This window comes from Xenopus laevis, chromosome 9_10S, assembly GCF_017654675.1.
Source record: "Xenopus laevis strain J_2021 chromosome 9_10S, Xenopus_laevis_v10.1, whole genome shotgun sequence".
NCBI classification, from domain to species: Eukaryota; Metazoa; Chordata; class Amphibia; order Anura; family Pipidae; genus Xenopus; species Xenopus laevis.
Genome location: NC_054388.1, coordinates 111,519,584 through 111,537,787, shown reverse-complemented (window position 1 = coordinate 111,537,787; position 18,204 = coordinate 111,519,584). Strand labels below are relative to the sequence as shown.

At 41.0% G+C, this 18,204-nt stretch overlaps 1 protein-coding gene across 1 annotated transcript in view; it reads left to right on the top strand.

Annotated features, from left to right (window-relative positions):
* Positions 1-18,204, top strand: part of LOC108702348 (transmembrane protease serine 9) — a 64,347-nt gene that overhangs the window by 36,933 nt on the left and 9,210 nt on the right. Inside the window, exons 13-14 of the mRNA XM_041578124.1 lie at positions 567-600; positions 15,241-15,435. Coding sequence (XP_041434058.1) covers positions 567-600; positions 15,241-15,435 — 229 coding nt within the window. The remainder of the gene's footprint in view (positions 1-566; positions 601-15,240; positions 15,436-18,204) is intronic.

Sequence of the window (18,204 nt, the reverse complement as noted above, 5' to 3'; positions counted from 1 at the left end):
GGCGACTTTTTCGTCTCTTCGACAATTTTGCCTTGGCCGATTTTTTTTTTGGCATGGGGAAATTTTTTGCAGCTGATTTTGTCATCGACATCCCTTTCTTATTAAGCTTTATATACTTCCTCCCTTTACGTCACATATAAGAGAAATAGACAATTTGACTGGCTTTCCATGCATGTCTCAGAAGCAGCCAAGCACACATTGTTTATATGATTATTTATCAGGGAATTACATTGTAAATTGCACCTGCATTATAATTAGTGAATGATGTTATAAATAAAGTCATATTGGCATGGCACGGGGGTTAGATGCTGTTTCTTTAGATCTGTTCAGCAAACCAAGGAGATCCCTTTGTGCTAGTTCACTAGATCAGGTATCCTGCATATCTGCTGCAACATTTGCAAAAACAGACAGTACTTTGTGAGTTCCATGTAACAACTGGTAAGTGATGGTTTATACTGGTCTAGTAACCTGTTAATGCAACCAATTAGCAAGTGGCATTTACTGGTCAGCTCCTTGAAAACAAACATTTGAGTAGTTGCTATGAGTCAATATTGTGCAATCTTCAGTTTTTGACTGCTCTTAAGTTCCTCTGTGGTGGAGGTCAGTCTTTAGTGGTAGGAGTTGCCACCTGCCTCAACAGGGCCTCCGTGAGTGGGAGTTGTCAGATTTGCTTTCAGGAGTATCTGCTAAAAGGGTGGAGCTTGGGCAGTTGGGTGCTTGGTTAGGAAGATCAAGGGGTGAGCAGACAGCCTTGTGTAACTCTAAGGCTATGGCCAGATGATCCTTAGTCAGAGAATCCACTACCCTGCTGCTCTCCTTGTCTTTTTAACTGCAGGTGGATCTTGGCGAATAATACAAAATGTCGAATTTCAGTGCCAAAATCTGCTGCACCTGTTTGCACTGAGCAGAAACAATGCAGGCAGAGTAGGAGCTGAAGAGCAGTAGGGCAGTGGATTCTCAGCTTATTGAGAAATGCATGTCCAGATTCAACATAGTCTGGCCCTAGCCTTAATGTTTGCTCATCCAATAGCCATAATAAATGTTATCTGAACTGGAGCCCCAATGCTAATAAGGAATTGTACTGCAGTTCTTAACTAGCTTTATATCCTGCCCCCCACACCATCTAGCTACAGACCATTGCTGACACGACACACCAGCAACTGAAGTACGTAGGAGATACAGATCAGGAGGCAAGTGTCTGGGCAAGCAGAGGGACTGAGGCAACTGAAGTACTGTAGGAGATACAGATCAGGAGGCAAGTGTCTGGGCAAGCAGAGGGACTGAGGCAACTGAAGTACTGTAGGAGATACAGATCAGGAGGCAAGTGTCTGGGCAAGCAGAGGGACTGAGGCAACTGAAGTACTGTAGGAGATACAGATCAGGAGGCAAGTGTCTGGGCAAGCAGAGGGACTGAGGCAACTGAAGTACTGTAGGAGATACAGATCAGGAGGCAAGTGTTTGGGCAAGCAGAGGGACTGAGGCAACTGAAGTACTGTAGGAGATACAGATCAGGAGGCAAGTGTTTGGGCAAGCAGAGGGACTGAGGCAACTGAAGTACTGTAGGAGATACAGATCAGGAGGCAAGTGTTTGGGCAAGCAGAGGGACTGAGGCAACTGAAGTACTGTAGGAGATACAGATCAGGAGGCAAGTGTCTGGGCAAGCAGAGGGACTGAGGCAACTGAAGTACTGTAGGAGATACAGATCAGGAGGCAAGTGTTTGGGCAAGCAGAGGGACTGAGGCAACTGAAGTACTGTAGGAGATACAGATCAGGAGGTGGTAGTTTGGGTAAGCAGAGGGACTGAGGCAAGAAGAGGGTGACTTAGCAGTGAAAACAGAGACTGCCGCAGGCTAAGAAAGAAAACACTGATGTCTAAACAAAACTGGTTCCCTCTGCAAATGAAAAAACACTTCCCAGGTGTGGTGTTAGAGTTTCAGTACCTCGGGCATTGCCCTGTGCTCACATCTTGCACAACTGGTAACAGCAGGGGTCTTGTTAGGGGAAACTGAGTCTGAAGCCAATTCCCAGACATGGTCTTTTGAATACATTTCACTGAGCTTTGTCGTAACACATCCTACTCATTGTGTCTTGTTAATTTACCCAACACCTTGGCACAAGTAAAGTGGACTGTATTCTCCCTATGTAGCTATATTTATCATGGCAGCAGTGCCAGGCCAAGTCAGCCAGTAAGCTGTGTGGGGTTTTCCAGATATTTGATCTTTCCATAATTTGGATCTTCTGCTAGAATATGACAGATCACCATGGCACGAAAAATGTCGGGACACTCCACATACTGTCTGAAAATTGTACTAAACAAAGATTTGTAGGATCATATCTGCACGTCTATGGCCAGCTTTAGTTTGGATCAAGTTTGGATTTAATATTATGATAAAAAAGAAATTTGGATAATTCATTATCTATGTGAGACGGCCTTTCCAGAAAACAGGTTTCCAGATTGATGGCATACTGGGCAAGCAGAGGGACTTTGTTTTTTTTGTCCATGCTGGTGCAAGACTGATGCTACTTAATTGCCACTGCCGTTATTACAGGTTAATAAAGGTTAATTGTAAACACATGGAGATTGTGCCTTATTTTTGCACTTTGCACTAGTGCTCTGTCTCAAATTTCTAATCAAAATAATTGCTACACATGTCTCTGCCTTTGGTGCGTTTCAGTACAATAAAGCACAATGCAATAAAGGACAGTACAATAAAGCACAATACTATAAAGCACATCAGTTTAGGTCTACAATGGCCCCTGGGATACTGTTCCTGCTTAATGCAGTTCCTACACCCGGGGTGTGTCGGTTACAGAGAAATAATATTTGTTCATGGGTATTTGGAGTCGGCCTGTTCTTGTGAGAACTTGTATAGTACAACCCAACAGGAGTATTTGTAATGCTGTTAAACACCCACGTGAAGTCATTACGCGGCACAGATACTGTCAATGGATGATACACACCAGTTAAATTCAGAAAAAGACTTGCCCTAAGGACATCTGAAGCAATTACAGCGGCTGCACTATGTATGTAAAGCATCAAGAACAAAAAAAGAACAAAATGTAGAATATCCTAGTCCAATCAAGGCATGCTCAGAATCCAGCAAAACTGCCCGAGCCATTTCAGAACAGATGGACCTGCAATTATGAGTGTATCATGCTGGGCCATCACCAGTTATTTTGGGACCTTTCTCCCAGGGGACCCTAGTTATGATCCCACTGGATACCTGCCCATGGTGGGTGCTGCTGGCTAGTAAACTGAGGTCCCAATGAGAAGGAAATGCTCCAGCTGGCAGAGTCCACCATTGATCCACCCACTCCTGGCAGATCCTTTCATGACCTTTGAATTGGTAGAATTGGAATGCGGCACACCCTGCCTTCCCAGTGGTAAATAACCCAATTAGTCTTTTTCAGTTCTTCTCCAGACTGTGGGGCAAATTCACTAAGCCGCGAAGCACCGAACGCTAGCGTTAATTCGCTAGCGTTTGGCATTTTCGCTACTGCGCAAATTCACTAACGACCGCTGGCGTATTTTCGCTAGTGTTACTTCGCAACCTTACACCAGGCGAATCTTCGCTAGCGACGAAACTACGCAAATTCACTAACTTGCGCAGTGTACTGAACGCTACCTTTTACGCTAGACTTCCTTCGCCACCTCAGACCTGGCGAAGCGCAATAGAGTAGATAGGGATTGTTTAAAAAAAAGTCAATTTTTTTTCTAAGTCCCAAAAAACGCTGGCGTGTTTTCTACATTATGGGTGATAGGCTGAAAAAGATCGAAAAATTTTTGGGGCTCCCCTTCCTCCCCCCTACATTTCCTGACTCATGGCAACTTACCTAGACAGTGGGCACATGTGTAGGGCAAAATAACAATTTTTATTTGCTGATTTGAAGGTTTTCTAGCCATTTGTAGTGCTGATACGTATTCCTCCATTGAAATTTGAATTTGGCGCCGTATGCAAATTAGCCTTCGCTAGCGCAACTTCGCTTTTTATAGCGATTCAACGCTAGCGCAACTCCGCAACCTTACGCAACCCCTGTGCGCAACTTCGGATTTTAGTGAATTTGCGGAGCCCTGGCGAAACTACGCCTGGCGAAGTGCGGCGAAGTACGGCAAAGTGCGGCGAAGTTGCGCCTGGCGCAACTTCGTATCTTAGTGAATTTGCCCCTATGTCACTTCCCATAAAAAGTAAACATATGTTAGTTACCCTAAATTGCTTTCCTTCTCCTCTCTCCTCCTGTTCTTCTAGGGTAAAATCCATGAATATTCTGTAACCATGCTAGTGAGGATGATGAAGAAAGGAAAGTAGGGGTTGGTTGAGATAAGATTTGATTTAAACAAATTTTTAAAAGGCTATTTGTATTGTGGGATTTTCTTGCTTTATAAGTAAATAGTAATGTGTAGTCCTCAGCCCTATTCTGAAAAATATAGAATAAACTTTCTCAGGGGCAGACATTCAATAGTATATCAACCAGAGATGCACAAGTTCACCAACAGGGTTTGGGTACCACTTAGGAGAAAAATGGGGCTGGTTATTGTTCACCTTTGCTGAATATTTTCCCAGGGCTTGCAACAGCAAAACAGTACTTTATAGTAGTATTATACTTCCTCTAGCACAGTGGTCCCCAACCAGTGGCTCATGAGTAACAGGTTGTTCACCAACCCCTTGGATGTTGCACTCAGTGGCCTCAAAGCAGGTGCTTATTTTTTTAATTCCTGCCTTAGAGGCAAGTTTTATTGCATTAAAAACTAGGTATACTGTCCAGTAGACTATCCTGTAGGCTCACATGGGGTCTACCACATAGCCAAGAAACAAACATAAGCACAAATATGTCTATTTCATGTAGAAAACTCACCAAGGTGAAGCAGTGGCCCCAGGGCCGGATTTACATAGCGGACACCCCTAGGCCCACTGCCGTTCGTCGCCCCTGTCCCCTTCCCTTTATTGGTGCAAATCTTCATGGAGATTGTATCTCCTGCGCATCCCAGTGTTTTTGAACCAATGTGGGTGTGGTTGGGCAGCATGCCGCCCCCCTAAAATCCTGCCCCCCTAAAATCCTGCCGCCCTAGGCCGGGCCTTGGTGGCCTTTCCACAAATCCGGGCCTGAGTGGCCCAGGTGCCCAGGTATTGGACACTCTGAGACCCACATACAGATCAGACCAAAAATATCAGTAACAAAGTACAAAAAATCTTTATTTAGACAATCATATTAGGCTTTACACATTTTGTGTCGATCTGACACTCATAAGCTACCACATAGCCAATCATAGCCCTTTTTGGCTCCCCAGGGACTTCTTAATGCTTGTTTTGCTCCCCAACTTTGTTTACATGTGAATCTAGCTCACACGCAAAAAAGATGATGACCCTGCTCTAGCACATGGGAAGGGATACTCTATGACCACTGGCAATAGGTCTATTTGTTCTGTTTGGTGATGGGCGAATTTATTCGGCAAGCGCGAATCCTCAGTAAATTAATGCGATTCGACACCGGCGAATAGATTTGCGAGACCGGCGCAAAAATTCGCCGACATCCGTTTTTTTGGACGCCGGCACATCTTCGCCAGCGAATGTGCGCCGGCGTAAAAAAAAATGGATGCCTGCGCAGTTTTGCGAATTTTTCGCCGTTTCGCGAATTTCGCAGGAAATTTGAGAATTATTCTGCAAAACAACACAGATTCGCCCACCACTAGTTTACTCAAGGTTTGGGGGCATATTAATGCATAAAGCTGAAAGTTAATCTACTGGTCAATGTGCCTTTAAAAGCAATTTCCTAGTGACGTGCAGTGTTATTTAATAGCTACAGGCAACACGGACTTTAGAGATGGGTTTTCCACTCAACGTCTTTTGGTTGTGGTGACTTTGTCCCCAAAGGTTTAATGAATTTTGAGCTGGCCCCTGGGATCATTTATTGACCATGCTTATCATGTAATGACTACTTGGGGCAGATTTATCAAGGGTTGAATTGGAAATTTTAATTTTTAAATTCAAATTTCGAGTTTATTTTAGTGTAATTCGACTAGGGAATAGTTGAAATTCGATTTGAGGTTAAAAAAATTTCTAAATTAGAATCCCGAAATTTATCAAGTACTGTCCCTATAAAAATTTAAATTGACTATTTGCCATATAAAACCTGCCAAATTGGTGTTTAAGTCTATTGGGGGATCTCCTACAATCAATTTGGAGTCAATTGGTGGACTTTTGAAAAAAAAAATTTTTTAATAAAATGTTTTTTTGGAGAAAAAAACTCGAATCTAATTCGATTCGAGTTTGCAGGTTGATCCTATTCATCTGAATTTAAAAAATTAGATTTTTTTAATATGTTTCGTTTTCAAATTTCTAGTTTATGGGAGTTTTTTTTTAAACTCCCACAAACCCTAAATTTGACCCTTGATAAATATGCCCCTTAATGTTACTGCATAACTCTACTGCTGTACTGCAAGTTGGAGTGATATCACCCCCCTCCCTTTTCGCCCCCAGTATCCAAACATAAGAACAATGGGAAGGTAACCAGATAACAGCTCCCTAACACAAGATAACAGCTGCCTGGTAGATCTAAGAACAACACTCAATAGTAAAAACCCATGTCCCACTGAGACACATTCAGTTACATTGAGAAGGAAACACAGCAGCCTGCCAGAAAGCATTTCTCTCCTAAAGTGCAGGCACAAGTCACATGACCAGGGGCAGCTGGGAAATTGACAAAATGTCTAGCCCCATGTCAGATTTCAAAATTGAATATAAAAAAATCTGTTTGCTCTTTTGAGAAATGGATTTCAGTGCAGAATTCTGCTGGAGCAGCACTATTAACTGATGCGTTTTGAAAAAAACATGTTTTCTGATGACAGGATCCCTTTAATTTAAAAATATAATACGGATACATTTATATGTATTTTGCAGCTTTTTTTCCCCCTTAGATCTGTTCCGATTATAATGGTAAATTGAGGGCACGTAAATGAGAGTCCGGTAATTGTTAGGAGAGCTTCAAAAGCATAAAGCTATTTGTTTGAAATTTGGTGCAGTCTTTAACCAGGTTTGTTAATCCGGCTTCTTAAACTCACGATTAGTGATGGGCGAAATTGCGCCGTTTCGCTTCGCCGAAAAATTCGCAAATTTCGCGCGAAACGGCGAAAAATTCGCGAAACGACGCCGGCGCCCGTTTTTGGCGCCGGCGCCCGTTTTTCGAAATTTTCGCGGGCGATTCGCGACTTTATTCGCTGGCGGCGAAACGCACAAATTCGCCGCGAATTCGCGCCTGGCGAATAAATTCGCCCATCACTACTCACGATCCTGCGCCTTTCTGTATAAATGAGTTCCCCATATACTTTACCTCTCCCTTCAGTACTGCAGTGATTGCTTTTATTAGTGTCTTCCTCATGAACGGCCGTATGTCTCGCCACTCAGACCGGAGGATAAAGAAAGGGCCATATATCTCGATTCCTCAAACGTGAGTTTCAACGGGTCAGGCTTCATCAGAGCGTAATGATGTCACTTTCTGGTTGCCTCTTAAAGCCCCTTAATGGTGAGTTACGTCCTGTTGCTATAGCAATTAGTGATGGGCGAATTTATTCGCCAGGCGCGAATTCGCGGCGAATTTGCGCGATTCACGCCGAGCGAATAAATTCGCGAAACGGCCGCAAAAATTCGCGGTCAAAAATGGGCGCCGGCCCAAAAACGGGCGCCGGCGTCAAAAACGAGACGCTGGCGCCGTTTCGTGAATTTTCGCGCAAAATTCGCAAATTTTTCGGCGAAGCGAAATGGCGCAAATTCGCCCATCACTAATAGCAATGAACTACAAATTATGTTGTATTACCTCTTATTACATTTACATCAATATAAACATATTTACATATAATTATCGAGGACCTTGAAATTTATATATCCTACAATCATGAACAGATAAAACAGGATAGTCTTGGATCATATTCTTTATAATATATATATTTTTTAAAGAAAAACTCAAAAAGTCAACCAAAAGTTCAATAGGAAGACACTATGGGGGAAATTTACTAACCTGAGAAAATTCGCCAGCTAAGCACCCATCACTACACTTTGCCAGGCAAAAATTCGCTCAGACAACACTAATTTACTAAAATGCGAAGTTGTGTCCAGGGTGGCGAACGATGGCGAATTTTCAAGTGTTATTTCGGCAATCAAAGCGAAGATGTGCCAGCATTCAATTCTGACTAGCGCAACTTCATTAGAGGTCTTCGCTAATTTGCATACGGTGGAAAATGATAAAGTTGAATGGACGTATATGTTGCAGCAAATACATTACATTACACAAGCCCGGGAAACCTTAATAAAGACAATAGAGTTGTAATAATGCCCTAAACATGAGGCCACTGTATAGTTTATGTTCCATTTATTAGAAAATGTATGGGGGAACCCCGTTACCCCAAAAAAATTTAAGGACTAAATTTTTAGTTTTTTCTTTAAAAAATATATATGTATTTTAAAGAATATGATCCAAGACTATCCTGTTTTATCTGTTCATGATTATAGAATGTACAAATTTCAAGGTCCAGGATAATTATATGTAAATATGTTTATATTGATGTAAATGTAATAAGAGGTAATACAACATAACTCGTAGTTTGTTGCTATAGCAACAGGACGTAGTTCACCATTAAGGCGCTTTAAGTGGCAAGCAGGAAGCAGAGCCGGGCCAACCCGGCCAGGAGCCCTAGGCAGCCTGACGGGCCAAGGCGCCGACTCTGTGCTCGCTCGACTGCGCATGCGCTTCAGTGCTTGAAAGTGAACATGCCCGAAATTGCACTCCAGTGCGCATGCGTGAAATGTGCACACGCATGCGCAAAAGCGCATTTACGCCAGTGCCAGACGAGGAGAGACGGGACCGGACACGGGGTAGGCGACAGAGCAGGTACGTGCCTGGCGCCCCCTCAGCTTTGCACCGTAGGCACGTGCCTACTCTGCCTACCCCTAGTTCCGACCTGGCAGGAAGTGACATCATTACACCCTGACGAAGCCTGACCCGGTGAAACTCACGTTGGCATGGAGGTATATGGCCCTTTCTTCATCCTCCAGTCTGAGTGACGAGACAAACAGCCATTCGTGAGTAGTGATGGGTGAATTTATTCACCAGGCACGAATTTGTGGCGAATTCCTGCCGTTTCGAAAATTTTTCGCCGTTTCGCAAATTTCGCTGGAAATTCGAGAATTTTCAGCGAAACGCCACAAATTCTCCCATCACTATTCACAAGTAGGGATGTGCGAATTTGACCCATTTAGTTTCGCCAAAATCCGGCGAAATGTCACAGACGCCCATTAAAAGTCTATGGGCGTCAAAAAAATGTTGTCGCGCGGCGAAATTGTTTTGACGAGCGTCTTTTTTTTTTGACGCACGCTGCCATACAAGTCTATGGGCGCCCATCCCTATTCACGGGGAAGACGGAACCACTAATGAAAGCAATCACTGCAGCACTGAAGGGAGAGGTAAGGCATATGGGGAACTCGTTTATGCAGAAAGTCGCAGGATCGTGAGTCGGATTAACAAACCTGGTTAAAGACTGCACCGAATTGAATACACACTTTTCAAACATATAGCGTTATGCTTTTAAAGCTCTCCTAACAATTACCAGATGCCGAATTGCAAGTTTGTTAGATGTCTTTTTACGTGCCCTCAATTAACCATTATAATCGGAACGGATGGAGGGGAAAAAACTAAAAAAAAACTGTGATATTAATGTATTCATATCCCATTTTCAAATTAAGCTAATAACAACATTAGATTGAAGTGGGCTAAAAGTTTAATACAAGTGGATCCAGTTTGGGCCTCCGAGTTCCTTTTAACAGTAATCAATGTGGTCTAATTAATTTCTATGGGACTTTGTGCAATTGATTAACTTGATAATGAATTTAGATTGATCATTTAATGTGATTTCCTTTTTTTTTTGATTTGATGAATTAATAATGAACTAAAAAACGTTTCCATCTGATGAATTTCTCTAAGGAAACAAATGTACTTTATATCATAAGAGAGTTATTTAATGAGTAATACAATATGTGCTATAATTATGTGATTGGTATTTATTCATTCATTTAGGTCATGTGTATAATCGATTAATTGGGTGATCTCAAATGTATTCATTAATTAATAAAAGTTAATATATTTGAATGCGGACTAAGAGGTACTTTTTTCCAGCACTCCAGTGACGTAATTCAAACAGAAACTTCATGAGAAAACTTGACTTCTTTGTTCTACAATTTCTGTTTGACTTTCAACCAAATATTCATTCACTGTGTGTATCTTCGCTGGTTTCCTATTGGATAGTTGGAGGTACCAATGCTGCAGATGGAGAGGTGTACTAGTAGATAAGTATCCATCACTTGGATTGATACATTTTTTGGCAGATCTCGTGTCTAGGAACAGCGTTGCACCTTGTTTCTAACAGTGGGCATCTAGTCATTTCTGTCTGACGTTCAATGTAATTCTCTGTGTGGGTCTTTACAGGTTTCCAGTTGAATTGTTAATGGTACTGATGCTGCAGATGGAGAAGTGTCCCATAAGATCAGTTCCAGTAACCATCACCTGGATTTATGCATTTTAGGCTCATGTGACAGATGCCAGTCTAATAATAATAATATAACTTCCAAGAAAGGCCCTGAAGTTCCTCATTCTATTCTACTGTATTCATGGACTCCTGGAGTCAACTGCTTCCTTCTCTCAGTACTAAAGGGAGTAGAATAAAAATGATACCCAGAATTCCCTGACCTGTATAACCCAGTCTGCAGCCTTCTGCCTTTATATGGTCAAAACACCCATCAGTGACTTCTAATATCCTTATAGCTCAAAATAGGGTGTACAATATCCCTTATAATACATGAGTGATACTTAGAGTTCCCTGTATAACTCAGCCTACAGCCTTGTGCCTTTATATGGTCACAGGACCCCTCAGTGACTTCTAATATCCTTATCATTTACAGTAGGGGGTACATTATCCCTTATAATACATGAGTGATACTCAGAGTTCCCTGTATAACTCAGCCTGCAGCCTTGTGCCTTTATATGGTCACAGAACAACCCCTCAGTGACTTCTAATATCCTTATAATTTACAGTAGGGGGTACATTATCCCTTATAATACATGAGTGATACTCAGAGTTCCCTGTATAACTCAGCCTTCAGCCTTGTGTCTTTATATGGTCACAGAACAACCCCTCAGTGACTTCTAATATCCTTATCATTTACAGTAGGGGGTACATTATCCCTTATAATACATGAGTGATACTCAGAGTTCCCTGTATAACTCAGCCTTCAGCCTTGTGTCTTTATATGGTCACAGAACAACCCCTCAGTGACTTCTAATATCCTTATCATTTACAGTAGGGGGTACATTATCCCTTATAATACACGAGTGATACTCAGAGTTCCCTGTATAACTCAGCCTGCAGCCTTGTGCCTTTATATGGTCACAGAACAACCCCTCAGTGACTTCTAATATCCTTATCATTTACAGTAGGGGGTACATTATCCCTTATAATACATGAGTGATAGTGTTCCCTGTATAACTCAGCCTGCAGCCTTGTGCCTTTATATGCTCACAGAACCCCTCAGTGACTTCTAATATCCTTATCATTTACAGTAGGGGGTACATTATCCCTTATAATACATGAGTGATACTCAGAGTTCCCTGTATAACTCAGCCTGCAGCCTTGTGCCTTTATATGGTCACAGAACAACCCCTCAGTGACTTCTAATATCCTTATCATTTACAGTAGGGGGTACATTATCCCTTATAATACATGAGTGATACTCAGAGTTCCCTGTATAACTCAGCCTGCAGCCTTGTGCCTTTATATGGTCACAGAACAACCCCTCAGTGACTTCTAATATCCTTATCATTTACAGTAGGGGGTACATTATCCCTTATGATACACAAGAGATACTCAGAGTTCCCTGTATAACTCAACCTGCAGCCTTGTGCCTTTATATGGTCACAGAACAACCCCTCAGTGACTTCTAATATCCTTATCATTTACAGTAGGGGGTACATTATCCCTTATAATACATGAGTGATACTCAGAGTTCCCTGTATAACTCAGCCTGCAGCCTTGTGCCTTTATATGGTCACAGAACAACCCCTCAGTGACTTCTAATATCCTTATCATTTACAGTATGAGTAAATGCATTGTAGAGATTTTCCATCAACTTAACCATCTCTGTAGAAGAATTTGGGACATTTGCTTAGTTGTGTGTGTGTGTTACTGCTCTTTTATATGTACATAATCTGAAAAATTCTGGCTTTTCGGGAAACAAATGAAAAAAATCAAGTGATTCAGGAAAAAACTCCTAAGAAATCATATGATTTGGATTTTCACTCGATTTTTTATTAAAAAAAATCATAAAAAATTGGATTTTGATAAATAAGGCCCAAACAGTCAGAATCAAAAGGAAAACCATGCCCTGTGTGAATATTTTCCAGTTAAAGGGCAACTACTGTGAAAATAAAAATTCAATATGATCTCATGGAAATCAGTAGCTTTCTAAATATAATAATTGAAAAATCAATTAATCAAACTCATTAGATCATTAAGAAAAATAATTAAAAAATCATTAAATTAAAATATCATTACTTTTTCTAAAATAAACAGTTGTAAAGTATCTCCTTCTCAATAAGCTCTATGGGTCTCATTTAGCAAAATTTGAATTGATGTAGTTTTAGAGATTTTTTCCACCTCAATTTATCTCACATTTTAAAAATGCATGAATGTCTTTATCTGTTAAAAAAATCCATATATGAAAAACATGAGTGAGATATTTTAAAAGACATTTAAGCTCATATATATTGTCCAGCTTATGCTTCCTTAAGTCTCACAGTCTATTGTGAAGTCACTTGTCGGCAAATGAGCCATTAGCCCAATAAATAAAGATGCAATTACCATCACTTACCAGTCATCAATTCTCCACATGTTCATTATAATGTAATCATTTACCTACATACAAATTAGATTATGTTTGGAATGTATTTTTTACTAGTAATAAATAGTTAATTATGTCTTTATGACTTTACTAACTTCCTCTGAATCAGCGGTCATATTGGTAATATGTGAAAATCCCTGTGTACCTTTTCCTTTGGCTGAAACCATTAGATGGTTTGCAGTCTAAAGCAGAATGGAGAGTTAAATGAAAACTATACCCCAATATACTATATATAAGCAACAGAGAGGAAAATTATACCCCAATATACTATACTTAAGCAACAGAGAGTTTATTTCATCTTAAGTGGGCTATTAAATAATCTCACCAAACTGAAATATATATATCCATAAATACTGCACTTTTACATCTTCTCCCTTGAGACACCATTTTGTCATATTCTCTGTGCTGCTTCAAAGATCACCTGACCATAAATACTGCAGCTCCAACTGTAACAGGAAGAGATCACCTGACCATAAATACTGCAGCTGTAACTGTAACAGGAAGAGATCACCTGACCAGAAATACTGCAGCTCTAACTGTAACAGGAAGAGATCACCTGACCAGAAATACTGCAGCTCTAACTGTAACAGGAAGAGATCACCTGACCAGAAATACTGCAGCTCTAACTGTATCAGGAAGAGATCACCTGACCAGAAATACTACAGCTCTAACTGAAACAGGAAGAGATCACCTGACCAGAAATACTGCAGCTGTAACTGTAACAGGAAGAGATCACCTGACCAGAAATACTGCAGCTCCAACTGTAACAGGAAGAGATCACCTGACCAGAAATACTGCAGCTCTAACTGTAACAGGAAGAGATCACCTGACCAGAAATACTGCAGCTCTAACTGTAACAGGAAGAGATCACCTGACCAGAAATACTGTAGCGCTAACTGTAACAGGAAGAGATCACCTGACCAGAAATACTGCAGCTCTAACTGTAACAGGAAGAAGTGTGGGAGCAAAATATACAGCCAGTAATTGGCTCATGTAACCTAGCATGTATGTGTTCCCTTGGTTTGTTTGTGTGCACTGTGCATTGTATGGTCTCAGGGGGTGGCCCTTAGTTTAAAAAATGGCAATTTTCAATTAAGAATTAACCCAATGGCACATAATACTATAAAAAGTATGTTTTTATAAAAAATTTTTGTTTTGGCGAAGCAGGGTTTTACATGTGAGCTGTTTTATGCTGTTTACATTGCTTAGGGTTGTAGTTGTCCTTTAAAATGGGAGAGGGCTATTATCTGTGTTCCCCCAGTGAGTCACATTTCTTCTTCTATAAAAATTGCATTGGCCCAGCTACATTCTTCTTTATTACCATGCTGTCATGTTTGGTTAGTTTCCCCAGAATCCCCTGGGTCATACACTGTATAGCTCAGGGGATTGTGGGAAATAGATCAAACATGGATAAAATATAAATAGTCCACAGGCAGCCTGAACTGAAAAACTATTAGTGAGCTGTTTGGATACAAAGGGAAGGGGGTGAGGCCCCAGTTAGCTTAGACACATATTCAATGTATATGTAAATTGTACTATCATACAATAAGATTGCCCAATGGTCTCTCTATATTTTTTTTGGAATAACTCAATCACAGACAGAGATATGGCTTAAATCAATAAAAGAGCTGAATAAGATCAACCATATTGCCATGTGTATTGCCGGCTTTGTCTAATGTTAGCTCTTCCGTACAAACACATTATCAGCTCATTATCAATTAACAGAAGATGTAAACAATCCTGGTGTGCAACAACTAAATAATTAAACAAAATAAGCCCCAAGATTTAAGCAGCTTTGAAATTCCAGCTTTCCCCAATTATTCAAGCATGGGTACAACCCAGCCAAAGAGTTGGGCACATACTGTAGATGATACACTGCTGTTCAATGGGTAAAGCTCTTAACAACGTTTGGCCTCACAGAGCCATTATAAAATATCCAACAGTACAACAACCAAATGTGCTGCCATGACTTAGTGGCCACTATTTCTGACCTTAAAAGACAAGGACCAACATCTTACTGTAGCATTTGTACAGCCAAGTTACTCAATCTAATTTCCCTGATTTTTCTTTTTTTCCCTAAAACACCTTTCCTGGCTGAGCCCCTGAGACTGGTTTATCTGATTTGCTTTTGATTCCAAAAACAATACCATGTGCGATAAGGTTTCTATGAATTTCCTACGTTTCCCATTGTTGTGCTCCTGTTGGCCAATCAGGGAGATGACAGGATGGAAGAGACACAGGAGAGGAATGCCCCGAGGGATATGAGACACCAGGAACAGGCAGAACCACATTCTCAGGTGAGGGTGTAAACTAATAGCTTCATCCTATAACAACCAGATCAAGCCAAGCACTGGGAAACAGAGCACACACACTTGCACAGCTGCTCTGCACAGCAACACATTGGAAGCTCTGCTGCATCTGCACCAACAACGTCACTGTTTTAGGAAAAACAAAATGTGGAAATGGCTGCTTTATGTGACCACTCTATTGCTGTTTGGTAAGTAATACAGATATACTTGTTATCTACTGTGTATCCTGTGCTTGAATGGCTGCCCCCATGGCTACACAGCAGCTTGTTTATATAAACTATAGTAGTACTTATCTGTTATCTACTGTGTATCCTGTGCTTGAATGGCGGCCCCCATGGCTACACAGCAGCTTGTTTATATAAACTATAGTAGTACTTATCTGTTATCTACTGTGTATCCTGTGCTTGAATGGCTGCCCCCATGGCTACACAGCAGCTTGTTTATATAAACTATAGTAGTACTTATCTGTTATCTACTGTGTATCCTGTGCTTGAACGGCTGCCCCCATGGCTACACAGCAGCTTGTTTATATAAACTATAGTAGTACTTATCTGTTATCTACTGTGTATCCTGTGCTTGAATGGCTGCCCCCATGGCTACACAGCAGCTTGTTTATATAAACTATAGTAGTACTTATCTGTTATCTACTGTGTATCCTGTGCTTGAATGGCTGCCCCATGGCTACACAGCAGCTTGTTTATATAAACTATAGTAGTACTTATCTGTTATCTACTGTGTATCCTGTGCTTGAATGGCTGCCCCCATGGCTTCACAGCAGCTTGTTTATATAAACTATAGTAGTGCTTATCTGTTATCTACTGTGTATCCTGTGCTTGAATGGCTGCCCCGTGGCTACACAGCAGCTTGTTTATATAAACTATAGTAGTACTTATCTGTTATCTACTGTGAATCCTGTGCTTGAATGGCTTCCCCCATGGCTACACAGCAGCTTGTTTATATAAACTATAGTAGTACTTATCTGTTATCTACTGTGTATCCTGTGCTTGAATGGTTGCCTCCATGGCTACACAGCAGCTTGTTTATATAAACTATAGTAGTACTTATCTGTTATCTACTGTGTATCCTGTGCTTGAATGGCTGTCCCCATGGCTACACAGCAGCTTGTTTATATAAACTATAGTAGTACTTATCTGTTATCTACTGTGAATCCTGTGCTTGAATGGTTTCCCCCATGGCTACACAGCAGCTTGTTTATATAAACTATAGTAGTACTTATCTTTTATCTACTGTGTATCCTGTGCTTGAATGGCTGCCCCCATGGCTACACAGCAGCTTGTTTATATAAACTATAGTAGTACTTATCTGTTATCTACTGTGTATCCTGTGCTTGAATGGCTGCCCCCATGGCTACACATCAGCTTGTTTATATAAACTATAGTAGTACTTATCTGTTATCTACTGTGTATCCTGTGCTTGAATGGCTGCCCCCATGGCTACACAGCAGCTTGTTTATATAAACTATAGTAGTACTTATCTGTTATCTACTGTGTATCCTGTGCTTGAATGGCTGCCCCCATGGCTATACAGCAGCTTGTTTACATAAACTATAGTAGTACTTATCTGTTATCTACTGTGTATCCTGTGCTTGAATGGCTGCCCCCATGGCTACACAACAGCTTGTTTATATAAACTATAGTAGTAATTATCTGTTATCTACTGTGTATCCTGTGCTTGAATGGCTGCCCCCATGGCTACACAGCAGCTTGTTTATATAAACTATAGTAGTACTTATCTGTTATCTACTGTGTATCCTGTGCTTGAATGGCTGCCCCATGGCTATACAGCAGCTTGTTTATATAAACTATAGTAGTACCTATCTGTTATCTACTGTGTATCCTGTGCTTAAATGGCTGCCCCATTGCTACACAGCAGCTTGTTTATTTAAACTTCCGTCTAAAGGGATGGCCACTGGTCTGAATGTCTCTAGTTGATCCAAAAAGGCTGACGTTTCATGCCCATCTGATCCCGATGTCCCTCACTAACCATAGGCTATGGCATCAAATCAGTGCAATTTGCCTCTCCCATGATGCCAAATAAAACAATGCCCATAAACCCAGAATGCAAGGACAGAAAACCTAATTTATCTAAGTCATGTCTGAAAATGAAAGTAAGAACCTGATTTGCTACTGAAGATAACTGCACCAGTGGGATAATGTTGTTCTTGCTTGACACATTAGTTCTCCATATGTTCATATAACCTTCGATAAAGACCAATATTTACATAAATAAGTTTCTTTTTTTCTATCTTTATCTTCCTTCCTTCCTTTTATTTCTTTCTTACATTTTTTAAAATGTTGCATAACAAACTGGTCAGATGAGTTAATCATTGCTGATGAGCTCACATCATGTCCTAGAAATGAGCAATGTTGGTGATAGAAAATGAGTTGTGTACATTCCATCTTTCAGCACATGCCGTCTACTAATCCGATCATTCCAGGCTAGTTACAGTGGTGTTAGTCACATACATGAGAAAGCTAAACAAAGCAGTTTGATCAGTTATTAATGCCTGCTAGTGATGGGCGAATTTATTCGCCATGCGCGAATTCGCGGCGAATTTGCGCGATTCGCGCCGAGCGAATAAATTCGCGAAACGCCCGCGAAAATTCGCGGTAAAAATTCGCCGGCGTCAAAAAAAAAAAAATTTTGAAAAAAGTCGCCGGCGCCAAAAACGGGCGCCGGCGTCGGAAAAACGGGCGCCGGCGTCAAAAACGGGCGCCGGCGTCAAAAACGAGACGCTGGCGCCGTTTCGCGAATTTTTCGCCGTTTCGCGAATTTCGCACGAAATTCGCGAATTTTTCGGCGAAGCAAAACAGCGCAAATTCGCCCATCACTAATGCCTGCTTTTTAAAGCATACAACACTAATGGATGTATATAGCAAATGTTATAGATATATAGATGGATACATTTATTATAGACAGTATTGGGGTTGAACACA